Source organism: Leucoraja erinacea, unplaced genomic scaffold (assembly GCF_028641065.1).
Source record: "Leucoraja erinacea ecotype New England unplaced genomic scaffold, Leri_hhj_1 Leri_117S, whole genome shotgun sequence".
Lineage (NCBI taxonomy): Eukaryota > Metazoa > Chordata > Chondrichthyes > Rajiformes > Rajidae > Leucoraja > Leucoraja erinaceus.
In genome coordinates this window covers 128,364-155,081 of record NW_026575429.1, presented here as the reverse complement: position 1 = coordinate 155,081, position 26,718 = coordinate 128,364, and the positions used below count along the sequence as shown (strand labels likewise).

The 26,718-nt window shown below is 44.8% G+C and overlaps 1 protein-coding gene across 1 annotated transcript in view; it reads right to left on the bottom strand.

Moving 5' to 3' along the window:
- The window catches only part of cdk19 (cyclin-dependent kinase 19), a gene marked incomplete at its 3' end in the record, with an annotated part of 215,960 nt that overhangs the window by 149,151 nt on the left and 40,091 nt on the right, over positions 1 to 26,718 (bottom strand). Inside the window, exon 2 of the mRNA XM_055665333.1 lies at positions 25,768 to 25,843. Coding sequence (XP_055521308.1) covers positions 25,768 to 25,843 — 76 coding nt within the window. The remainder of the gene's footprint in view (positions 1 to 25,767; positions 25,844 to 26,718) is intronic.

Genomic DNA, 26,718 nt, shown 5'->3' with positions numbered 1-26,718 from the left:
GGGCAGATTATTATCGCAATGGGGTTAGGTTAGGTAAGGGGGAGGTGCAGCGAGACCTGGGAGTCCTTGTACACCAGTCACTGAAAGTTGGCTTGCAGGTACAGCAGGCAGTGAAGAAAGCTAATGGAATGTTGGCCTTCATAACAAGAGGATTTCAGTATAGGAGTAAAGAGGTTCTTCTGCAGTTGTATAGGGCTCTGGTGAGATCACATCTGGAGTATTGTGTAGTTACATAGATACATAGATACATAGAAAATAGGTGCAGGAGTAGGCCATTCGGCCCTTCGAGCCTGCACCACCATTCAATATGATCTTGGCTGATCATCCAACTCAGTATCCCGTACCTGCCTTCTCTCCATACCCCCTGATTCCTTTAGTCACAAGTGCCACATCTAACTCATTCTTAAATATAGCCAATGAACTGGCCTCAACTACCCTCTGTGGCAGAGAGTTCCAGAGATTCACCACTCTCTGTGTGAAAAATGTTTTGGTCTCCTAATTTAAAGAAGGACATCCTTGTGATTGAGGCAGTGCAGCGTAGGTTCACAAGATTGATCCCTGGGATGGCGGGACTGTCATATTAGGAAAGATTGAAAAGACTAGGCTTGTATTCACTGGAGTTTAGAAGGATGAGGTGTGATCTTATAGAAACATATAAAATTATAAAAGGACTGGACAAGCTAGATGCAGGAAAAATGTTCCCAATGTTGGGCGAGTCCAGAACCAGGGGCCACAGTCTTAGAATAAAGGGGAGATCATTTAAGACTGAGGTGAGAAAAAACGTTTTCACCCAGAGAGTTGTGAATTTATGGAATTCCCTGCCACAGAGGGCAGTGGAGGCCAAATCACTGGATGGATTTAAGAGAGTTAGATAGAGCTCTAGGGGCGAGTGGAGTCAAGGGGAGAAGACGGGCACAGGTTATTGATAGGTGACGATCAGCCATGATCACATTGAATGGCGGTGCTGGCTCGAAGGGCCGAATGGCCTCCTCCTGCACCTATTTTCTATGTTTCTATGTTTCTAAAACTCGTTATCACTCTCCCCGGGTAAGATAACCCCTTATGTTCAGAAGCTCATAGTTTAGAAGACATAGGAGCAAAATTAGGCCATTCAGCCCATCGAGTCTACTCCACTATTCAATCATGGCGGACCTGTCTTTCCCTCGCAACCCGATTCTCCTGCCTTCTCCCCATAACCCTTGACATCCTTAATAATCAACAATCTGTTCATCTCCATCTTAAATATACCCAATGTTGGCTTCCACAAGCGTCTGTGGCAATGAATTCCGCAGATTCACCACTCCCTGACGAAATTAATAAAGGTACATCCTTTTATTCTGAGGCTGTGCGCTCTTTGTTAGACACTCCCACTAGTGGAAACATCCTCATCACATCCCCGCTATCCAGGCCTTTCACTATTCAGTAAGTTTAAATGAGGATACCCTCTCATCCTTCTAAACTCAAGTGAGCACAGGCCCAGTGCCGTCAAACGCTCATCATAGGATAACCCAATCATCCCTGGGATCATTTTCGTAAACCTCCTCTGGTCCCTCCCGAACGGTAGCACATCCTTCTCAGATATGGGGCCCAAAACCAATAGTACTCCAAATGGGGGGAGGGGGGGGGGGGGGGTTGGATTCCTGGAAATTGAGCCATATTACGATGTTCTGTTGTACAAGACACGTCGTTTGTGCACGAGTCAAGAAACACTGGATGAAAAAAGATTATTGTTCAGTTAATTTTGATCACTCCCATCCCACACAGATTCCATGAGAGAAAAATGTAATCCGTATCTCAAAGTTTTGGTAATAGATGAATTCTATAAGGACACATTTCTGTAAAGGACAAAGAATAAACCCTAATACGTCATAGGAGCAGATTTAGGCTATTCGGCCCATCAAATCTACTCAGCCATTCAATCATGGCTGATCTATCTTTCCCTCACAACCCCATACTCCTGCCTTCTCCACATAACCTCTGACTCCGGTGCTAATCAAGAATTTATATATCTCTGCCTTAAAAATATCCTTTGACTGGACCTTCACAGCCCTCTGTGGCAAATAATTCCACAGATTCTCCACCCTCTGACTAAATAAATTCCTCCTTATCTCTTTTCTAAAGGCAAGTCCTTTTATTCTGAGGCTGTGGCCTCTGGTCCTAGACTCTCCCACTAGTGGAAACATCCACTCCACATCCACTCTATCCAGGTTTTTCACTATTCGGTGAGTTTCAATGAGGTCCCTCCTCATCCTTTTAAACTCCAGCGAATACAGGCCCAGCACCTTCAAACGCTCATCATATGTTAACCCACTCATGCCTGGGTCATTCGCGTAAACCTCTTCTGGACCCTCTCCAACACCAACACAACCTTCCACAGATATGGGGCCCAAAACTGCTCATTATACTCCAAATAATTCCTTCTGCAGTTGTACAGAGCCCTAGTGAGACTAAACCTGGAGTATTGTGTACAGTTTTGGTCCCCTAATTTGAGGAAGGACATTCCTGCTATTGAGGGAGTGCAGCGTAGGTTTACAAGGTTAATTCCTGAGATGGCGGGGCTGTCGTACATTGAGGGAATGGAGCAGCTGGGCTTGTACACTCTGGAGTTTAGAAGGATGAGAGGCGATCTCATTGAAATATTATTATTATTATTATTATTGTATTTTAATGACCACACAGCCAGGCTGGTGGAATTTGTTATCAGTACAGCTCGGTAAGATATATAAGATTGTTAAGGGTTTGGACACACTAGAGGCAGGAAACATGTTCCCGATGTTGGGGAGTCCAGAACCAGGGGCCACAGTTTAAGAATAAGGAGTGAGCCATTTAGAACGGAGACGAGGAAACACCTTTTCTCACAGTGGTAAGTCTGTGGAATTCTCTGCCTCAGAGGGCAGTGGAGGCGGGTTCTCTGGATACTTTCAAGAGAGAGCTCGATAGGATTGTTAGGATTGTGTTTATAATTTGTTTGGTTGTTTGGTTGTTTGTCTTTTGCACAAAAGTCCGCGAGCATTGCCACTTTCATTTCACTGCACATCTCGTATATGTATGTGACAAATAAACTTGACTTGACTTGACTTGACTTGATAGGGCTCATAGATAGCGGAGTCAGGGGATATGGGGAGAAGGCAGGAACGGGGTACTGTTTGGGGATGATCAGCCATGATCACATAGAATGGCGGTGCTGGCTTGAAGGGTCGAATGGCCTACTCCCGCACCTATTGTCCATTGTCTGTAAATGTGTGCACAAAATACTGGGGTAACTTAACTGGAAAGTCGTTGTTGAGTTAATTACTTTATCACTCCCACACAGATTCCACGAGAGAAAATTTAAATCCATATCTCAAATTTTTGGTGATAAGTAAATTCTGTAAGGACAAGTTCCCAGAACTGAAATGGCCGTATGGTGGCTGAACTTTGGGAAACACATGGATACAGATTTACACCGCACAACTTGGCTTTGTTAACCCGTCAACAGCTAATTACCACTGCCACCCTGCCTTCACCAGATCATAAATATCCCCATTGCTTCATCAACATCTCCCCACACTCTCTCAAATTTAAATCAAAATGATCTGCCTTTGACATAAAACGTTAAGTTTACAGCTCTTTCCACAGGGCGGTCACGGTGGCGCAGCGGTCGAGTTGCTGCCTTACAGCGAATGCAGCGCCGGAGACCCGGGATCCATCCTGACGTACGGAGTTTGTACCTTCTCCCCCTGATCTGCGTGGGTTTTCTCCGAGATCTTCAGTTTCCTCCCACACTCCAAAGACGTACAGGTTTGTAGGTTAATTGGCCTGGTAAATGTTTAAAAAAAAATTGTCCCCAGTGGGTGTAGGATAGTGTTAATGTGCTGGGATCGCTGGTCGGCGCGGACCCGGTGGGCCGAAGGGCCTGTTTCCACGCTATATCTCTAAACTAAACTAAACTAAACTAAATGATCTGACCTACTGCTTTTGCTCCTGTCTTTCTGCCGACTGGTTAGCCCGCAACAAAGGCTTTTCACTGTACCTCAGTACACGTGACAATAAACTAAACTCAACTGAACTGAACCTACTGAGTATTTCCAGTATATTTTGTTTAGGTGACATACAAAATATTTAGAGATGTAAATTGTGACGGTGTGGTAGCATGCACTTCTGATCACATTGAATGGCGGTGCTGGCTCGAAGGGCCGAATGGCCTAATCCTGCACCTATTGTCTATTGATCACCCCATTACAGGAAGCATGTTTTACTAAAATCATGTCAGAATTATGGGCCTGTCCCACTTACGCCATGTTTTCGGCGACTGCAGGTCTCCGAAAATGTTCAACATGTTGAAAATCCAGCGGCGACCAGAACAAGGTACGACTCTTTGGGCGACTACTCACGACCATACAGGCTTCACCAGGGTGTCGCCAGGGTGTCACCTGCATGGTCGTGAGTCGTCTCTCAGTCACCCAAACAGTCGTAGCGTCTTTCCGGTCGCCGCTGAATTTTCAACATGTTGATTATTTTCGGCGACCTATGACGGGTGCCGGCAGTCGCCGAAAAAGTGGAGGATGTGGGACAGGGAGACTTAGATTGTTTTCCCTGTAAAGCCAGAGGTTAAAGGGCAACCTAGTCATAGAATCATAGTCAAACAGTACAGAAATAGGCCCTGTGACGATCAAGATGCCTCATTTACACTAGTCCCATCTGCCCATATTTGGCCCATATATCTCTAAATCTTTCCTATGTATGTACCCACCTAAATGTCTTTTAAATGTTATATCGGCCTCATATATTGATAAATTGATATGTCGGCCTCAACTATCTGCTCTCCATATACCCACCACCTTCCGTATGAAAAAACTACCCCTCAGGATCCTATTCAATCTTTCCCATTTCACCTTAAACCTATTCCTCTGGTTCTTGATTCCCCTACTCTGGATAAAAGACTCTGTGCATGAAACCTATCCATTCCCCTCGTGATTTTATACACCTCTATAAGATCACCCCACATTCTCAGCGCTGTGAGGAATGAGGTCCTAGCCGGCCCAACCTCTCCCTGTAGCTCAGGGCCTCAAATCTTGGCAACATTCTCGTAACTCGTCTCTGGTAGACAAAAATGCTGGAGAAACTCAGCGGGTGAGGCAGCATCTCTGGAGCAAAAGGAATAGGCGACGTTTCGGGTCGAGACCCTTCTTCAGACTGATGTGGGGGTGGGGGCGGGAAGAAGAAAGGAAGAGGCAGAGACTGTGGGCTGTGGGGGAGCTGGGAAAGGGAGGGGAAAGAAGGAGAAAGCAGGGACTACCTGAAATTGGAGACGCCAATGTTCATCTTCTCTGTACTCTTTCCAGCTTAACAACATCCTCCCGAGAGCAGAGTGACCAAAACTGAAGACAAACAGTGTTCACAGACACAATGGCTTAATCTGAGGAAAGACATTCTTGTCATAGAGGGATTACAGAGAAGGTTCACCAGACTGATTCCTGGGATGTCAGGACTTTCATATGAAGAAAGACTGGATAGACTCGGCTTGTACTCGCTAGAATTTAGAAGATTGAGGGGGGATCTTATAGAAACTTACAAAATTCTTAAGGGGTTGGACAGGCTAGATGGAGGAAGATTGTTCCCGATGTGGGGGAAGTCCAGAACAAGGGGTCACAGTTTAAGGATAAGGGGGAAGGAAGTCTTTTAGGACCAAGATGAGAAAAACATTTTTCACACAGTGGTGAGTCTGTGGAATTCTCTGCCACAGAAGGTAGTTGAGGCCAGTTCATTGGCTATATTTAAGAGGGAGTTAGATGTGGCCCTTGTGGCTAAAGGGATCAGGGGGTATGGAGGGAAGGCAAGTACAGGATACTGAGTTGGATGATCAGCCATGATCATATTGACTAGCGGTGCAGGCTCGAAGGGCCGAATGGCCTACTCCTGCACCTATTTTCTATGTTTCTATGTTTCTAATATGTCTGAAGGAGGGTCTCGACCCGAAACCTCACCTGTTCCTTACCTCCAGAGATGCTGCCTGTCCCGCTGAGTTACTCCAGCATTTTGTGTCTATCTTCGGTCTAAACTAGCATCTGCAGTTCCTTCCTACACAATCCTCTAACAGACTCACCAACATCCTGCACAATGTCAACATAACATCCCAACTTCTATACTCAATACTTTGACTGATGAAATCCAACTTACCCTCTTGCCAAAAACCCTATCTACCCGTGCGGCCATTTTCAGGGAACGATTTATCTGCATGCCATCTTTTTTCCCTCCTTTTACCGACCGTTGTCTTCGACCCTTACCGACCATTTCTTCTCACAATTTTTAGTACTGACAATGCATGCTTTTAATCTGGGCAGAATTCACTGGTTTGTGGAAAATGCATATTCTACTGCTTAATTTTTCTAGTTACGTCTCGTGACACTAAAAGGTCACCTTTTGTATCGCATATTGGATCGCAAATTGGATAGGCATATGGATGAGAAGGGAATGGAGGGTTATGGTATGAGTGCAGGCAGGTGGGACTAAGGGGGAAAAAAAAAATTGTTCGGCATGGACTTGTAGGGCCGAGGTGGCCTGTTTCCGTGCTGTAATTGTTATATGGTTATATACAAACAAATAAACATCACTGATGGAAAAAATGTAAAGTTCTCAGTATACACAAACTTTGTGTACAGCAAGCATCAGACAGACAGGTGCAGAATCACCATGTGGATCTGAATATACCTGCCTTCATTGACATTGCTGTGGTGGTACAGCATAGGTGGTGCTGGGATGTACCTCAACCTAGGCTATATTTTGTACTTTAGAGAACTTTAGGGAGGAGGAAAAATATGAAGTTGGTATATCCCCTTTGCGCGGTTTTTATAATAGAGATTTTTTGTTTCTTTTTTTTTCCTTTTTCCTTCTTTCTTTTCTAGGGTCTATTTCTTAATTCTTTTCTCTAACTAATGTTTTTTTTTTTTTTTTAATTGATCACTCTTTTACACGAACACAACTTTCTCTCTCTCTCTCTCTCACTTTCTCTACTTTCTTTATTTCTATCTTTCCTTAAAGCTTAAAAAATGAAGGGTTACAATAAATGTAATAAGATATATCTGGCTTGTACTACTGTAATTTTCTGTACTTCTAATAAATAAAAAGATTTTTTTTTAAATAAATAAAATGTGGCAACAGACCCTTTGACCAGCGATCACCCCGTATGCTAGCACTATCCCACACACTTCTAGGGGCAAGCCAGTTAACCTACAAACCTGGACGTCTTTGGAGTGTGGGAGGAAACCAGAGCACCCGGAGAAAACCCACGTGGTGACAGGGGGAAACGTACAAGACAGCAGCCGTAGTCAGGATTGAATCCAAGTCTCTGGCGCTGTAAGGCAGCAACTCTACCGCTGTGCCACCGTGCTGCCCTGTCCACTATTTGAACCAGTCTTGTGACTCAATATGTTGTATATGTCAATATGAGAGTGTGTAGGAGGAAACTGTAGATGCTGACTTAACCAAAGATAGACACAAAAAGCTGGATTAACTCAGCAGGGGTCAGGCAGCATCTCTGGAGGAATGGAATAGACCCTTCTTCAAAAAAAGCCAAATCAGAACCTCTTATGAGAAACCTTACTGTGCAGTTTAGTTTTTAGTTTAGAGTCACAGCGCGGAAACAGGCCCTTCGGCCCACCGGGTCCACACCAACCAGCGATCCCCACACATTAACACCATCCTGCACTCACTAGGGACAATTTTAACATTTACAAAGCCAATTAACCTACAAACCTGTACGTCTTTGGAGTGTGGGAGGAAACCGAAGAACTCGGAGAAAACCCACGCAGGTCACGGGGAGAACGTACAAACTCCATACAGACAGAACCCGTAGTCGGGATCGAACCCGGGACTCCGGCGCTGCATTCGCTGTAAAGCAGCAACTCTACCGCTGCGCCACCGTGACTGTTCTCAATGGGATATGGGATATTTTGCCTTCTTCAGCCAGGGCATGGAATATAAGCGCAGAAAGGCTACGGTACCTCATCATGATATGATGGTTGGATAATAGTCAGAGCACTATGTACAGTACTGATCACCATTTAATTTCTTAAACTGTATCCACAACAAGATACCACTAGCACCGGGTTGAGGAACAGCTTCTTCCCCGCTGCTATCAGGCTACGGAACGGCTGGCGTGTGGTCCCAATCTTCCAACCCGCCTCAGAGCGTACTTTCCCCGTAACGCTAAAATGCTGCAGCACTATATTCTCAACTCCAGTATTGTTTTGCTATCTTTGCACTACTTGCTGTAAAAAAAACCTCCCCTTCCCCCAAAACCCCACGTCCCAAATAATCACTTCCATTCTCCCAACCTCCCCCAACCTCCGTTCCCTCAAAGCCCCGTCTCAAAACACCTGCCACTCCACCAAGGCCCGACCTGCAGCAGTGTACGCGGTCTGCTGCCCTCTGCCTTGGGTGCAATCTACTATCTCCCACATAGGAGCAGAATTAGCCCATCACGTCTACTCCGCCATTCAGTCATGGCTGATCTCTTTCCATCTCAACCCCGTTCCACCTTCTCCCCGTAACCCCCGACACCTGTACTATATAAACCATATAACCATATAACAATTACAGCACGGAAACAGGCCATCTCGACCCTTCTAGTCCGTGCTGAACACATATTCTCCCCTAGTCCCATATACCTGCGCTCAGACCATAACCTTCCATTCCCTTCCCGTCCATATAACTATCCAATTTATTTTTAAATGATAAAAACGAACCTGCCTCCACCACCTTCACTGGAAGCTCATTCCACACAGCCACCACTCTCTGAGTAAAGAAGTTCCCCCTCATGTTACCCCTAAACTTCAGTCCCTTAATTCTCAAGTCATGTCCCCTTGTTTGAATCTTCCCTACTCAGTGGGAAAAGCTTTTCCACGTCAACTCTGTCTATCCCTCTCATCATTTTAAAAACCTCTATCAAGTCCCCCCTTAACCTTCTGCGCTCCAAAGAATAAAGCCCTAACTTGTTCAACCTTTCTCTGTAACTTAGTTGCTGAAACCCAGGCAACATTCTAGTAAAGTACTAATCAAGAATGTTGCACCTCAGCATGAGGGTGCTGATGTAAAGTGAGTTTATGCGAAAAAAGGGATGTCACTCTAGCCACGTACTTGTGACAATAAAATACCATTGGGACATTGTACTAATGTGGATAGAGACAAAGTGCTGGAGTCACTCAGAGGGTCAGGCAGTATCTCTGGGGAAAAAACGATGGGTGATGTTTCAGGTCAGAATTCTTCTTCTTCAAAGACATATTGTGGGGAGGGGGGGGGTGACACGGTGGTAGAGTTGTTGCCTTACAGCGCTTGCAGCGCTGGTGACCTGGGTTAAATCCAGACGGAGTTTGTACGTTCTCCCCAAGACCGCGTGGGTTTTCTCTGAGATCTTCGGTTTTCTTCCACACTCCAAAGACGTGCAGGTTTGCAGGTTAATAGGCTTGGTAAATGTGAAAATTGTCCCCAGTGTGTGTGGGAGAGTGTTAATATGCGGGGAATGCTGCTCGGCATGGACCCAATGGGCCGAAGGGCCTGTTTCCGCGCTGTATCTCTGAACTACACTAAACTTGTGTAATATGGCCCGAGGCACAGTATGATTTGTCTGGATAGCACACAAAGCTTGCCACTGCATCTCGCTACATGAGCAATGATAAACCAATACCATATATATTCCCTCTCCTCCTCTTTCAACATTTTGATGGGATCACACCCATCGTGACTCTCTAGTCAGAGACCCTGCCTATCATTCTCCAGACAACCGTAGAGGGTGCAACACCTGTCCTTTCACCTCCTCCCTTCTCACCAAGTCATCTTTCCAGCCGTCCACTTGCACTTCTTTCCAATCTTGTGTAGGGCATTCAGGAGAAACAAAACACATATCACTTCCAGACAGCCAATGCTGAATCTGCAGGAATGATCCACCCCCCTCTTCTCCCCTCTCCCATCAGGCAAAAGGTTCAGAAGTGTGAAAACACACACCTCCAGATTCAGGGACAGTTTCTTCCCAGCTGTTATCAGGCAACTGAATCATCCCACCACAACCAGAGAGCGGTGCTGATCTTCCATCTGCCTCATTGGCGACCCTCGGACTATCAGGAGAATGGGGTTAGGAGGGAGATAGATCAGCCACGATTGAATGGCAGAGTAGACGATGGGCCGAATGGCCTCATTCTACTCCTATTCCTGATGACCATATGACTGCTGGCTTTACCTTGCACTAACTGTTACTCCCTTACCATGTATCTCTATACACTGTGGACAGCTTGATTGTAATCATGTATCGCCTTTCTGTTGACTGGTTAGCACGCAACAAAAGCCTTTCACTGTACCTCGGTACACGTGACAATAAACTAACTATCCCGATATTCAGGCTGTCTGGCACCTTAATCACTACTATCCCAACCCCATTCATCCTTCCTGCACAACATGGCCCAACATAAATTAGAGGAACAACACCGCCTGGGCACATTATAGCGTGCATTATCCAACTCTCCAACTTTAGATAAATAGCCTTTCTGTCTTGTCTGTATGATAACTAGCCATTTTTGTTTGCCATCCTCTTTCCTTTTATTTACACATTGGGCTCTGTTTTTCTCACAGAGAGTGGTGAGTCTGTGGAATTCTTTGCCTCAGAGGGCGGTGGAGGCCGGTTCTCTGGATGCTTTCAAGAGGGAGCTGGATAGGGCTCTTAAAAATAGTGGAGTCAGGGGATATGGGGAGAAGGCAGGAACGGGGTACTGATTGGGGATGATCAGCCATGATCATATTGAATGGCGGTGCTGGCTTGAAGGGCCGAATGGCCTAATCTTGCACCTATTGTCAATTGTCCCACAAGGCCAGACTGTAAAACATTATACAGACTATATAACATTGGAACGATATTGCAAAGACAGCATGATATTAAACGCCCCTTAATGCTCTTATCATTTTATCCTGTCGGAAATATTTCCTTTGTTCCACCCTTCTTCTCTGCAACCTCGACTAAATAATTTTGCTTTCTTAGTTTTGATAAAGGGAGATTGGAGCTGAAACATTTTCTCTTTTTGCTGATGCAAAATGACGTGTTGAGTTTGACCAACATTTTCAGCTTTCGTTACTGAATATGTTAGGTTTGTTTTCTTGGGGTGGAGGGTACTGATACGCTAACTTATGAAAGGCACAGATAGAGTCAAGTCAAGTCACTTTTATTTCTATAGCACATTTAAAAAACACTCTCGTTGGTCAAAGTGCTTTACATTGGTGGAGGTACTAACGTTATACAACATTGGTTCATAGATTAAGTACATACATAAATACATACATATAGCCCTGCCTCAGAGGACGTCAAGAAAGGCTTGAGAGTAAAGATGAGTTTTAAGTCTCGACTTAAAGGATTCGATGGAGGGGGCAGTTCTGATGGGAAGAGGGATGCTGTTCCACAGTCTAGGAGCTGCAACCGCAAAGGCACGGTCGCCCCTGAGCTTATGCCTAGACCGCGGGATGTTCAGTAACCCCAAGTCGGCCGATCTGAGGGACCTGGAGGTGGTGTGGTGGGTGAGCAGACTTTTGATGTAGGTGGGGGCAAGCCCGTTAAGGGCTTTGTAGACATAAAGAAGGATCTTGAAATGTATTCGGAACCGCACAGGGAGCCAGTGGAGAGAGGCCAGGATCGGGGTGATGGGGTCCCTTTTTCGGGTGCTGTCAGGAGTCTCACTGCAGCGTTTTGGACCGGTTGAAGGTGGGACAGGGAAGATTGGCTGATGCCAGTGTAAAGGGAGTTGCAGTAATCGAGGCGGGAGGAGATGAATGTGTGGATGATCTTTTCCAGGTCGTCAACCTGGAGGAATTGTTTTATTTTAGCTATCGTCCGAAGCTGGAAGAAGCTAGCTTTTACACGGCATTGACTTGTTTGTCAAATTTCAACGCTGAGTCAAATATCACTCCAAGGTTTTTGACGTGAGGTTTGAGTAATGGAGTAAGGCCTCCAAGGCTGCCTGCTATCATTTTGATTGAGTCCGAGGGGCCGAGAAGGATGACCTCAGACTTACTCTTGTTTAATTGGAGGAGGTTGTGGGCCATCCGACACTTTATATCCTCGAGACAGTGGATAAGGTTAAGTAGATTTGATCGGTTTTTGGGCTTCAGGGGGGAGATAGAGTTGTGTATCGTCCGCATATCAATGGAAGGAAATGCCGTACCTTTGAATGACTTGGCCTAAGGGGAGCATATAGAGGGAGAAGAGAATGGGGCCAAGGATGGAATCTCGTGGAACCCCACAGCAGAAACTAGCTGGGGAGGAGAAAGAGTTGCCTATGTTAGTAGAGAAACTCCTACTTTTGAGGTAGTAGATGAACCAGCTCAGGGCAGTGCCATCAATACCAACCCCTTACCGGAGACGGTCAATTAGGAAACCATTTTTCATTGCAGATGCAAGTAAAACTAAAGAGTATAGGTTGAGGGTATGGGGCAAGTGGTTTCGAGAGGAACCTATTCACTCAGATGATAGTTGGAATTTGCACTATTTGAATGGGCGATGATGACAGGGCCTCTCAAAGAATTTAAAAATACCGATGAGCACATGAATTATTAATGCAGAGACTGATACAGACCTCTGCTGACAGCAGAGTGACACAGCGGTAGAGTTGCTGCCTTACAGTGCCAGAGACCCTGGTTCCATCCTGACCATGGGTGCGAAGTTTGTACGTTCTCTCCGGATGCTCCGGTTTCTTCCCACACTCCAAAGACGTAAAGGTTTGTAGGTTAATTGGCTTGGGTAAAAAATTATAAATTGTCCCCGAGTGTGCGTGTGAGATAGCGTTAGCGTGCGGGGATCGTTGGTCAGCGAAGACTCAGTGTGAGGCGAAGCGTCTGTTTCCGTGCTGTATCTCTAAACTAAACTAAATCTACTCCTGGTAAATGGAATTAATAATCGTATGTATTTGATGGTGACAGTGGGCCAAACGCCTGTCTCGGTGATGTATGACTATGTTTCTGTGAGTAAAATCAATAGACAATAGACAATAGGTGCAGGAGTAGGCCATTTGGCCCTTCGAGCCAGCACCACCATTCAATGTGATCATGGCTGATCATCCCCAATCAGTACCCCGCTCCTGCCTTCTCCCCTGACTCCGCTATTTTTAAGAGCCCTATCTAGCTCTCTCTTGAAAGCATCCAGAGAACCTGCCTCCACCGCCCTCCGAGGCAAAGAATTCCACAGACTCACCACTCTCTGTGAGAAAAAGTGTATGCTCGTCTCCATTCTATATGGCATACTCCTTATTCTTAAGCTGCCCCAGGTCCCAGGTTCTGGACTCCCCCAACATCGGGAACATGTTTCCTGCCTCTAGCGTGTCCAAACCTTTAACAATCTTATATGTTTCAATGAGATATAACCATATAACAATTACAGCACGGAAACAGGCCATCTCGACCCTTCTAGTCCGTGCTGAACACGTATTCTCCCCTAGTCCCATCTACCTGCGCTCAGACCATAACCCTCCATTCCTGCTGCTGCACCTGCTGAGTTTCCATATAACTATCCAATTTATTTTTAAATGATAAAAACAAACCTGCCTCCACCACCTTCACTGGAAGCTCATTCCACACAGCCACCACTCTCTGAGTAAAGAAGTCCCCCCTCATGTTACCCCTAAACTTCTGTCCCTTAATTCTCAAGTCTTGTACCCTAGTTTGAATCTTCCCTACTCTCAGTGGGAAAAGCTTATCCACATCAACTCTGTCTATCCCTCTCATCATTTTAAAGACCTCTATCAAGTCCCCCCTTAACCTTCTGCGCTCCAAAGAATAAAGCCCTAACTTGTTCAACCTTTCTCTGTAACCTAGGTGCTGAAACCCAGGCAACATTCTAGTAAATCTCCTCTGTACTCTCTCTATTTTGTTGACATCCTCCCTATAATTAGGCGACCAAAATTGCACACCATACTCCAGAATTGGCCTCACCAATGCCTTGTACAATTTTAACATTACATCCCAACTTCTGTACTCAATGCTCTGATTTATAAAGGCCAGCACACCAAAAGCTTTCTTTACCACCCTATCTACATGAGATTCCACTTTCAGGGAACTATGCACAGTTATTCCCAGATCCCTCTGTTCACCTGCATTCTTCAATTCCCTCTCATCCTTCTAAACTCCAGAGTGTACAAGCCCAGCTGCTCCATTCTCTCAGCATATGACAGTCCGGCCATCCCGAGAATTAACCTTGTAAACCTACGCTGCACTCCCTCAATAGCAAGAATGTCCTTCCTCAAAATTAGGGGACGAAAACTGCACACAATACTCCAGGTGTGGTCTCACTAGGGTTCTGTACAACTGCAGAAGGACCTCTTTGCTCCTATATTCGATTCCTCTTGTTATAAAGGCCAACATGCCATTCGCTTTCTTCTGCTGTACCTGCATGCAAGTTGTCAAGCCCAAACTAGACCGGTTCTTTTGAAGTAAATCAAAAACTACCTTCTCACCATTCCCACGTCGATACACCTACTCTATCAAAGCAGATGAACGTCAAGGTGGCTCAACAGAGGATTTCTCAAGATATTGAAAGTTCCATACGTTACCATGCAAATCCCATGCGTTTAGTGCATACGTCAGTTTAAGAAGGAACTGCAGATGCTGGAAAAATCAAAGGTAGACAAAAATGCTGGAGAAACTCAGCGGGTGAGGCAGCATCTGTGGAGCGAAGGAATAGGTGACGTTTTGGGGCTCGACCCCGAAGGAATAGGTGACGTTTCGGGTCTCGACCCGAAACGTCACCTATTCCTTCGCTCCATAGATGCTGCCTCACCCACTGAGTTTCTCCAGCTTTTTTTCTACTAATAGTGCATACATCTAGTATTTTACTGATTAATATTTTAATTATACTTACAGTTACCCTTTTAGATATAACAGTACACTCACATGAAAGGCTAACTAACACTATCCCTTAATATTAGTGCCACTGCATTTATGAATAACATTAACCATGCATCTGTTTTAAATATCTGGGAGTCCGCATCTCTGAGGATATGACATGGTCATCACACGCCTCAGCACTGGTGAGTAAGGCAAGGCAGCGCCTTTACCACCTCAGGCAATTGAGGAAATTCAGAGTGTCTCCGAGGATCCTACAGTGCTTCTAAGCAGCGGCGGTGGAAAGCATCTTGTCCGGGAACATTACCATCTGGTTTGGGAATTGCTCTGCCAAGGACAAGAAGGCTCTGCAGAGAGTAGTGCGTTCAGCCGAACGCACTATGGGAACTTCACTCACCCCCCTGCAGGAACTATACAACTCCAGAGCAAACAAAATCATGAGAGACCTCTTCCACCCCTGCAACGGACTGTTCCAGCCGCTAAGGTCAGGCAAACGCCTCCGTTGCCATGCAGTGAGAACGGAGAGGTTGAGAAGGAGTTTCTTCCCAGAGGCAATTCGGACTGTAAACGCCTTTCTCACCAGGGACTAACTCTACAGAACGTTTTTCCTTCTATTATTTATTATGTAAAAGAATATGTGTGTTATGATTGTGTTTATAATTTGTTTGGTTGTTTTTGTTGTTTGTCTGCACAAAAGTCCGCGAGCATTGCCACTTTCATTTCACTGCACATCTCGTATGTGCATGTGACAAATAAACTTGACTTGACTTGACTTGAGGAAACTAGCCAGATCAAATGAATGGTCTGGCCGTATCATTGAACACTGAAACTTAAATAGCATGTGATAAAAGTATAAATAGTCAACACTGTGCAACTGTCCAGCCCTGCTTGCAGCCGTAGCAGTGCTAGCAGTGACTAGTGGGGTGCCTCAAGGCTCGGTGCTGGGACCCCAGTTATTTACAACATATATTAACGATTTAGACAAGGGAATTAAAGGTAACATCTCCAAGTTTGCGGATGACACAAAGCAGGGTGGCAGTGTGAGCTGTGAGGAGGATGCTATGAGGCTGCAGGGTGGCTTGGACAGGTTGGGGGAGTGGACAGATGCATGGCAGATGCAGTACAATGTGGATAAATGTGAGGTTATCCACTTTGGTGGCAAGAACAGGAAGGCAGAGTATTATCTGAATGGTGTCAGATTAGGAGAAGGTGAAGTGCAACAAGACCTGGGTGTGCTTGTACACCAGTCACTGAAAGTAAGCATGCAGGTACAGCAGGCAGTGAAGAAAGCTAATGGCATGTTGGCGTTCTTTGCGAGAGGATTTGAGTTTCAGAGCAAAGAGGTCCTACTGCAGTTGTACAGGGCCCTGGTGAGACCACACCTGGAGTATTGTGTGCAATTATGGTCTCCTAATTTGAGGAAGTACATTATTGCTATTGAGGGAGTGCAGCGTAGGTTCACCAGGTTAATTCCCGGGATGGCAGGACTGACATATGATGAACGAATGGGTTGACTGGGCTTGTATTCACTGGAATTTAGGATGAGAGGGGATCTTATGGAAACATATAAAATTCTTATGGGATTGGACAGGCTAGATGCAGGAAAAATGTTCCCGATGTTGGGGGAGTTCAGGACCAGGGGTTACATTTCTCAACCGCCGGCCTGCGGCCTACACAATCTTGAAGCCGCGGTCTCCGGTGAGGAAAGACCGATCCTGGACTGGACTCTGGACTCTGGTCTTGTCCACGGGGAGGGGAAATGGAGGAGGACGGCCAAAATTTTTTGTGCCTTCCACCACAGTGATGAATGCTGTGGTGGATGTTTATTTTACATGTTGTGTCCTGTTTATGCATTTTATTATTTTGTTAACCCATCTTTATGCTTTGTATGGAACTGATTTTTAAATTATGTAAAGCACTTTGGGGTCAATGAAAATTGACTATAAATGTGCTACATAAATAAACTTATTATTATTATTATTATTATTACATTTTAAGAAAAAGTGGTAGGCCATTTAGGACTGCAATGAGGAAAAACGTTTTCACCCAGAGGGTTGTGAATCTGTGGAATTCTCTGCCACAGAAGGCAGTGGAGGCCAATTCACTGGATGTTTTCAAGAGAGTTAGATATGGCTCTTAGGGCTAAAGGAATCAAGGGATATGGGGATAAAGCAGGAATGGGGTATGATGTAGGATGATCAACCATGATCATATTGAATGGTCTGAAGAAGGGTCTTGACCCGAAACGTCATCTATTCCTTCATATAGATGCTGCCTCACCCACTGAGTTTCTCCAGCATTTTCGTCTACCTTTGATTTTTCCAGCATCTGCAGTTCTTTCTTAAACATGATCATATTGAATGGCGAATGGTGCTGGCTCGAAGGGCCAAATGACCTACTCCTGCACCTATTTTCTATGTTTCTATAAACGTTCTGGAGAATATCCAGCTCAAACGTCTTTGCATGCCAGGAATTCACGACAAATTAACGGTCGACAAAATAAGAAATCCACACCGTTTAATTTGTACTTTTGTGCCTTTCAGCGCAGGCATTTCCAGGTTAAGTAGATTCAGATTCAAACTAATATTGCAGTTCAAAGATAGACACAAAATGTCGGGGTGTCTCAGCGGGTCAGACAGCAACTCTGGAGAAAAGGAGGGTGAAATGCCGCCTATTCCTTTTCTCCAGAGATGCTATCTGACCCGCTGAATTACTTCAGCTTTTTGTGTCTATCTGTGATTTAAACCAGCATCTGCAGTTCCTTCCTGCACAATATTTTAATTCCTTCTGTCTCCATTACACCACTGCAGAATCTCCGCAAAGATGTCTACTTTCAAGAAGTTCTCCTTCTCTCTAATTAATGGTTCTATGTCATTCACTGCTCCACTCTGTGATTCCTGTTGTTCTCCTGCTCATCATAGAAACATAGAAAATGGCTGATCATCCCCTATCAATAACCCGTGCCTGCCTTCTCCCCATATCCCTTGATTCCACTAGCCCCTAGAGCTCTATATAACTCTCTCTTAAATCCATCCAGTGACTTGGCCTCCACTGCCCTCTGTGGCAGGGAATTCCATAAATTCAAAACTCTCTGGGTGAAAAAGTTTTTTCTCACCTCAATCTTAAATGACCTCCCCTTTATTCTAAGACTGTGGCCCCTGTTTCTGGACTCGCCCAACATTGGGAACATTTTTCCTGCATCTAGCTTGTTCAGTCCTTTTATAATTTTACATGTTTCTATAAGATGCCCCCTCATCCTTCTAAACTCCAGTGAATACAAGCCTAGTCTTTTCAATCTTTCCTCATATGACAGTCCCGCCATCCCAGGGATCAATCTGGTGAACCTACGCTGCACTGCCTCAATCACAAGGATGTCCTTACTCAAATTAGGAGATCAAAACTGTACGCAATACTCCAGATGTGGTCTCACCAGAGCCCTATACAACTGCAGAAGAACCTCTCTACACCTATACTGAAATCCTCTTGTTATGAAGGTCAACATTCCGAGTTGTGACGCAAACTCACTACCTTTCACTTGCCAAGCCCTGTCCCGCCCCACCTCTCTATTCCAGCTTTCTCCCCGAGTACAATCAGCCTCAAGAAGGGTCTCAACCCAAAACTCCATTCCATCCACAGGTACCGCCTTATCTTCTGAGCTTCTTCAGCACTTTGAGTGTTACTCAACACTGAGTAAGATTCAATACTCAAGGTCAAGCTGATTGCTGACTTAGCTGATGGATTTATTGAAGTAACCAAAAAGGTTAATGAGGGAAAAGCCGTAGAAGTCATCTATATAGACTTCAGCAAGGCACTTGGCGCATGGTAAGCTGCTCTGGAAGGTTAGATCGCATGGGATCCAGGGAGACACAGCCAGGGAGACATTGGCTTCAGGTAAGAATGAGGAGGATGCTGGTGGAAGTCTTCCAGACTAGAGGCCTGTGATTAGTGGTGTGCTTCAGGGATCGGTGCTGGGCCCATTGCTGTCTGTGGTTTATATCAACGATTTGGATGAGAATATACAAGATATGATTAGTAAGCTTGCAGACCACACCAATGTTGGTAGTATCATAGATAGCGAAGATGGTTATCAAAAATTACAGCAGGATCTTGATCAGTTTGGCAAGTGGGCTGAGAAATGGTTGATGGAGTTTAATGCAGATATGCACGAGGTGTTGTACATTGGGAAGTCAAACCAGGGCAGGACCTACACAGTGAACGGCAGGGCCGTGGGGAGTGGTGTAGAGCAGAGAGATCTCGGAGTGCAGGTACAGAGTGCTTAGAAATTGGCGTCACAGGTAGATAGGGTTAGAGGGACCGTATCCTTACCTCAGATAAAGGCAGGAAAGGTTTAGGGAATGTAGGTCAAACACAGGCAGGTGGGACTAGTGTAGACGGAGTATCTTGTTTAGCATGGGAAAGTTGGGCCGAAGGGCCTGTATCCGCACTGTATGACTCTATTCCAATAGACAATAGACAATAGGTGCAGGAGTAGGCAATGCGCCCTTCAAGCCAGCACCGCCATTCAATGTGATCATGGCTGATCATCCCCAATCAGTACCCCGTTCCTGCCTTCTCCCAATATCCCCTGACTCCGCTATTTTTAAGAGCCCTATCTAGCTCTCTCTTGAAAGAGCAAATTATTCCAGCAAATAATTCCTTGTCTCTCCATAATCTACTAGGCCCTAAATATTTGCCAAAATGACCATGCTGAAATACGCCCCATTTCTACTGTATCTTAAAAATCTCTAAATTTGCTTCACAAATATTTCTTTGAATCAGAAGCAGTAATCTTTCATTACAATAGAGCACGATGCATTGTTCCTGCTCGCTGCCATTCATCGAAGTACTAGCCTTATGGATATAAACACATTCTCTACAATAAGTACAATTCTTAAATGCCACAAAATATGATAATGTATCCAACAAAACAGGGGAACGAAAGGCGAGCCAGCAAGGCTGCAGTGTGTTTCACAGTTTACAAGAAAGATGCCAGCTAAATTTGGGAGTTCCCCCAATATTGCAGCAGAAAGACCTTCAGGGAGTGTGAAAATAGGGCTTCAGTTACCCCTACTCTGCAACAATAGACTTTGATACTTCAGCACACTGATCTACAACAAACGCCAATTGTAACATGAGACGCCTCGTGAGTCACCAACATAAATAGCATTAACATGGAACCGAATCGCTTGAAGTCAAATTACAAACTATATAAATGACCAAACAACTAAAGAGGCTACTGCCAGAAACAAAAGTTCATGAACTTTTCTTGTACATTTTACATTTTTAAAGAAAAGTTTCAAACTTTTCTTCAGTCAGAGGGTGGTGAATCTGGGGGGTTCATTGCCACAGAAGGCTGTGGAGGTGAAGTCAATGGATATTTTTAAGGCAGAGATAGATCAATTCTTGATTAGTACGGGTGTCGGGGGTTATGGAGAGAAGGCAGGAGAATGGGGTTTGGAGGGAGAGGCAGATCAGCCATGATTGGGGAGGGGGAGTTTGGGATATGGGGAGAAGGCAGGAACGGGGTACTGATTGGGGATGATCAGCCATGATCACATTGAATGGCGGGGCTGGCTCAAAGGGCCAAATGGCCTACTCCTGCACCTATGGTCTATTGTCTATTTGAATGGCAGAGTAGACTTGATGGGCCGAATGGCCTAATTCTGACCTATAGAAAAAAAATATATGGGATTCACATTTCTTAATGAAAGTAATTAATATAAAAATCAAAAATATTAACAATATAGATAAGTCTCTTCATTCTGGATCATGGTATAATGTGAGGTGGTGGGGATGCCAACTATAGAGGCTATTTCCTTGGAAAGTAAAATCTATTTCAGCTGGAAGCTAGAATAAAATTCCAATACAAATGAGTTAGTGCAATCAACGTTTAAAATATTTTGAACATATGTCTTTTATATTTTCTAACAAGAAACGTATTTGTCTCAAATTATGGTTGTTAGGCCTTCTTCACTTTTCCACCTTCCTGACTTTATAAGTGTAACAGAAAAATGCAAAGTCTGAAGAAGGGTCTCGACCCGAAAAGTCACCTGTTCCTTTTCTCCAGAGAAACTGCCTGACCAGCTGAGTTACTCCAGCTTTTTGTGTCTATCTTCTGAAAAAAATAAGAAACCTGGTGATGCCAATCAGTGTACCATCATTTTACAGAAACTGAAAAACAGAATCAAAACTGTAATAGGTCAGCAAATAAAACAGCATGGAATAAAGGGAAGATTGTTGCTAAATTGGGATGGGATGTAGAGTGCAATCAAGTCCGGGTAGTATTAAGGGAGGCCTGGACAGAGTGGATGTGGAAAGGATGTTTCCACTAGAAGCCCCAGAATTAAAGGACCTTCTTTTAGAAAGGAGATGAGGAGGAATTCCTTTAGTCAGAGGGTAATAAATCTGTGGAATTCTTTGCCACAGAAGGCTGTGGAGGCCATGAGTAGATATATTTAAGGCAGAGATAGATAGATTCTTGATTAATACGGGTGTCAGAGGTTATGGGGAAAAGGCAGGAGAATGGGGTTAGGAGAGATAGTTTAGTCATGATTGAATGGCAGAGTAGACTTGAATGGCTGAATTGCCTAATTCAGCTTCCATCACTTATAATTTTATGACTTTTGGCTCAGCACCCCCTCCCATTCCGTATCCGACCCTCCATGGCCAGAGTGAGGCCTACCTCAAATTGGAGGAGCAGCACCTCATATTTCGCTTGGGCAGTTTACACCCCAGCGGTATGAACATTGATTTCTCCAATTTCAGTTAGTCTTTGCTTTCTCCCTCCTTCCCCTCCCCTTCCCAGCTCTCCCACAGCCCACTGTCTCCGCCTCTTCCTTGCTTCTTCCTGCCCCCCCCCCCCTCGTCCCCCACATCAGTCTGAACAAGTGTCTCGACCCGAAACGTCACCGATTCCTTCGTTCCATGGATGCTGCCTCACCCGCTGAGTTTCTCCAACATTTTTGTCTACCTATGGTCTTATGATAAGGTAACTTTCGTTTCATTCCAAGAGCTCTCCCGAGTTTAAAAAAAAAATCAAACTCGTAGTAAGCACGGAGAATGAACGTAGCGGGTACGTCGGAGCTCGGGAACGTCTTTTAGCGGCTCGTAACGCTAACGGCAGGTACTCGGGAAGACTCGCTAATGGCAGGTAAGCACGGGAAGACTCGTGAAGATTTTTCAACATGATGAAAAATGTCCACGAGAGCCCCGAGTACCGACGAGCGGCCATTACCGTAAATCTCCGAGTTCGAATCAGGGCAAACTCGGGAGAGCTCTTGGAATGAACTCGTACCATGGGACAGGGCTTTAACACTTCACAGATGCTATTTCTACTTTAATTCCATTTAAGTTTGCGTTTCAAAATGAACAGTTATAAAAATCATCCGCTTTCATAAAAATAGTTTGACTGGAATTGGTTGCCAGTCTTTGAGACGTGTAAATAATGAAGGCTCTATCTTGTTCAATGTTGGAGGAAAACAAAAGGCACAGTGGCACAGTTGGTAAAGCTGCTACTTCAATCCTAAACCTTGGGTGCTGTCTGTGTGAATAGGAGCAAAAATAGGCCATTCAGCCCATCAAATCTACTCCGCCATTCAATCATGGCGGATCTATCTTTCCCTCTAAACCCCATTTTCCTGCCTTCTCCCAATAACCCCTGACACCTGCACTAAGCAAGAATCTGTCAATTTCCATCTTAAAAATATCCATTGACTTGGCCTCCACAGCCGTTTGTGGCAAAGAATTCCACATTTTCATCACCCTCAGTCTAAAAGAAATTCCTCCTAATCTCCATCCTAAACGGACGTCCTTTTATTCTGAGGCTGTGGCCTCTGGTCCTAGACTCACCCACTAGTGAAAGCATCCTCTCCACATCCACTCTATCCACGCCTTTCACTGTTCGATAATTTTCAATGAGGTTCCACCCCCTCATCCCTCTAAACTCCAGCGATTAGATTAGAAGCTTCATCTTATATCAACCAGAAATTTATCAGAGACCTGCTTCCCAATTAAGAATAAGGGGTAAGCCATTTAGAACAGAGATGAGGAAACACTTTTTTTCACAGAGAGTTGTGAGTCTGTGGAATTCTCTGCCTCAGAGGGGGGTGGAGGCCGGTTCTCTGGATACTTTCAAGAGAAAGGTAGATAGGGCTCTTAAAGATAGCGGAGTCAGGGGAGAAGGCAGGATTGGGGATGATCAGCCATGATCACATTGAATGGCGGTGCTGGCTCGAAGGGCCGAATGGCCTACACCTGCACCTATTGTCTATTGAACAAAATGATGGCTAACAAGTCAGAATCTCATTTTGCACTGAATCTAAAGTAGAATCAGAGAAGATCTAGTCTTTGGTCACCAACACTAATCAGCTGAAGATATTACTGCTCAAGAGTTGTGCTCAACAGTCAAGAATGTTTAATTATCAAATGTACCAACAACAGAACAATGCTCCAGCTTAACAGGGCCATTAATTCAATAACATACAAATAAATATACAACAGATAATAGTAGTATAAATTAATAATCAGTAATACTAGGTAGAACTAGAATAGTCCAGAACTGAAGTGGGGCCTTTCGGACTCTGACCAGTGCAACTGTGGAGAGGTACAGACACCTACTGACTTGTGGCGGAGAGGCACGCACTGTGGACGATCTCCGCAGAGGCACAGATGTGGCGGCACTGGCTGTGGCAAAGCGATGGCAGAACGCCGTCTGGCGCACGAGCGAATGAGCTGAAGTCCACAGTGCAACCACAGACACAGTCCATGGAAGATCACAGTTTCTGAGGTCGGTGTTGTGCGGTGTTCAAGTCGCTGGGAAGAAGCTGTTCTTAATAATAATAATAATAATAATATATTTTATTGTCATTACACATAGGTGCAATGCGATTTGGTATGCAGCTTCCATCCGATGTCATAACTTAAACACCTAATAAAATTTAGATACCCCGAGAAACATAATTTATAAAAAGAACAGTAAAACAGTCTAAAGTGCAGATATGTCTGTGCCGGGTCGATGTGCGACGTGACCATGCGAGGGAGACAGTTCATGGGGGTGGAGGGGGGGGGGGGGGGCACTCAGCAGGGCCGGTTCAGAGCAGCTATAGCTCTGGGGATGAAGCTGTTCCTGAGTCTGGAGGTGCGGGCGTAGAAGGCCTTGTAACGTCTGCCGGAAGGTAGGAGTTCGAACAGTCTATTGCAAGGAACCTGGAGGTCACGCTTGTCAGGCTCCCTCCTGTACCTTCTTCCCAACGGTAGTACAAACATTGCGTGGTCAGGGTGTGTGGGCCTTTGAAGATATATTGATTGCTTTTTTGAGGCAGCACATCCTGTAGATTCCTACGATGGTGGGGAGGTTAGTACCCGTGACGGACCGGGCAGTGTCCACCACTCTCTGCGGCCTCCTTCATTCCTGGTCTTCTGGACATTTGGTCACAAAGATTTAAATGAAACCTAAATGTACAGAAAATAAACAAAACCACCGACCTGATCACCTCACATCTGATCAGCATTAGCAGTTAAAACAAAATTTCACCCTACAAGTTCCCTCCCCTTGACAAGACGGAACATGAAAGATTAATCCAACTCTATTCATAGTAAATAGCATCATGTAATTATTTGAATCAATTATAGTATTTTCCTTTTTGTATAAACAATGAAAAATAAGGACTCAACTTTATGTGAGCAAACTTTGAAGACAATAGCAGTAAAGTACCAGCTGTCACGTACAACTGCAAACATTACACAAAGGACATCATGAAATACAACTGACACACAAAGCATTGAAAATCAGTCATATGCTCTGGTGTAGGCATTTTTTTCAAATAGCAGGGGAAATTGATGCTTAAAACATGTTTAAGTATAGCCTTTTGGCGAGCACCCTGTACATGCAATGAGGAGGAGGGAAGATGCAAATACATTTAAACATTTGACAATAGACAATAGGTGCAGGAGTAGGCCATTCGGCCCTTTGAGCCAGCACCGCTATTCAATGAGACCATGGCTGATCATCCACAATCAGTACCCCGTTCCTGCCTTCTCCCCATATCCCCTGACTCCGCTATTTTTAAGAGCCCTATCTAGCTCTCTCTTGAAAGAGCAAATTATTTCAGCAAATAATTCCTTGTCTCTCCATAATCTACTAGGCCCTAAATATTTGCCAAAATGACCATGCTGAAATACGCCACATTTCTACTGTATCTTAAAAATCTCTAAATTTGCTTCACGACTATTTCTTTGAATCAGAAGCAGTAATCTTTCATTACAATAGAGCACGATGCATTGTTCCTGCTCGCTGCCATTCATCGAAGTACTAGCCTTATGGATATAAACACATTCTCTACAATAAGTACAATTCTTAAATGCCTCAAAATATGATAATATATCCAACAAAACAGGGGAACGAAAGGCGAGCCAGCAAGGCTGCAGTGTGTTTCACAGTTTACAAGAAAGATGCCAGCTAAATTTGGGAGTTCCCCCAATATTGCAGCAGAAAGACCTTCAGGAAGTGTGAAAATAGGGCTTCAGTCACCCCTACTCTGCAACAATAGACTTTGATACTTCAGCACACTGAAGTATCCAGAGAACCGGCCTCCACAGAATTCCACAGACTCACCACTCTCTGTTTCCTCGTCTCCGTTCTAAATGGCTTACCCCTTATTCTTAAACTGTGGCCCCTGGTTCTGGACTCCCCCAACATCGTGAACATGTTTCCTGCCTCTAGCATGTCCAAACACTTAATAATCTTAGATGCTTCAATAAGATTCCCTCTCATCCTTCTAAACTCCAGAGTGTATGTTTGAACAAATATGCTATTTTACATGTTTCTTCGGATTGTTTAAAAAGTCTTGTTCGTTCGTGGAGACTTCAAAATGAGGACAATAAATATGCCTATGGGAATAACCGTTCTTGTACACGTACCGCAATCTCTCTGCACGCAGACATGGAAATGCCAGTTCCTTCGATTTGTTTCAGAGCGTACTCTTTCTCCTCATTCCTGCCAAAGGAAATGAAAAAAAATCAAAATGGTCAAACAAAAGGGTCGACATGTTTTCTTATAGACATGACACAATAGTTACAAACGAGGTGAAATTGCAAAACTAGGTCTTATTTGGAATCTTATCAATTCAACATTTAGAGTATTGGGGTCAGTTTGGTTCAAGGATTCCCAGGCTCCACGATGGAAAGTCCACACCATCGCGGAGTCTGGGATCCCTTGCCGGGGATCGCTGGAGAAGAGCTCCGACCGTCGGCCTGCGGACTGTAACATCATGAAGCCGCGGTCTCCGGTAGGAAGTGGCCGATTCGGGACCTCCAAGCCGTGGCGTGTTCGATCATCCCGACGCCGGAGTTTCGAGCATCCCGACGAGAGGGCCTGTACGTCGGGCCATCCGTAGCAGCGACTGCGGAGGGCTCATGGCCCCGACCACGGGTGAACACAGGAGGAGGATCTGACTGAACGATATTGCCTTCCACCACAGTGAAGAATGTTGTGGTGGATGTTCATGTTGTATTCTATTGTGTATTGTGCTCTTTTTGATTGTATGGCTGCATGGTAAATCAAATTGCCCTGTACCTTAATTGGTGCATGTGGCAATAAATGTGAACTTGGACGAGTTCTGGGCACCATGTTAAAGGGAAGATGTTGTCAAGTTGGAAAGGATACAGAGAAGATTTACGAGGATGTTGCCAGGACTAGAGGGTGTGAGCTACAGGGAAAGGTTGAGCAGGCTGGGACTCTATTCCGTGGAGTGCAGGAGGATGGGAGGTGATCTTATAGAGGTGTACAAAATCATGAGAGGATTAGACCGGGTTGGTAGATACACAGTCTCTTGCCCAGAGTAGGGGGATCAAGAGAACATGAAAGAGATT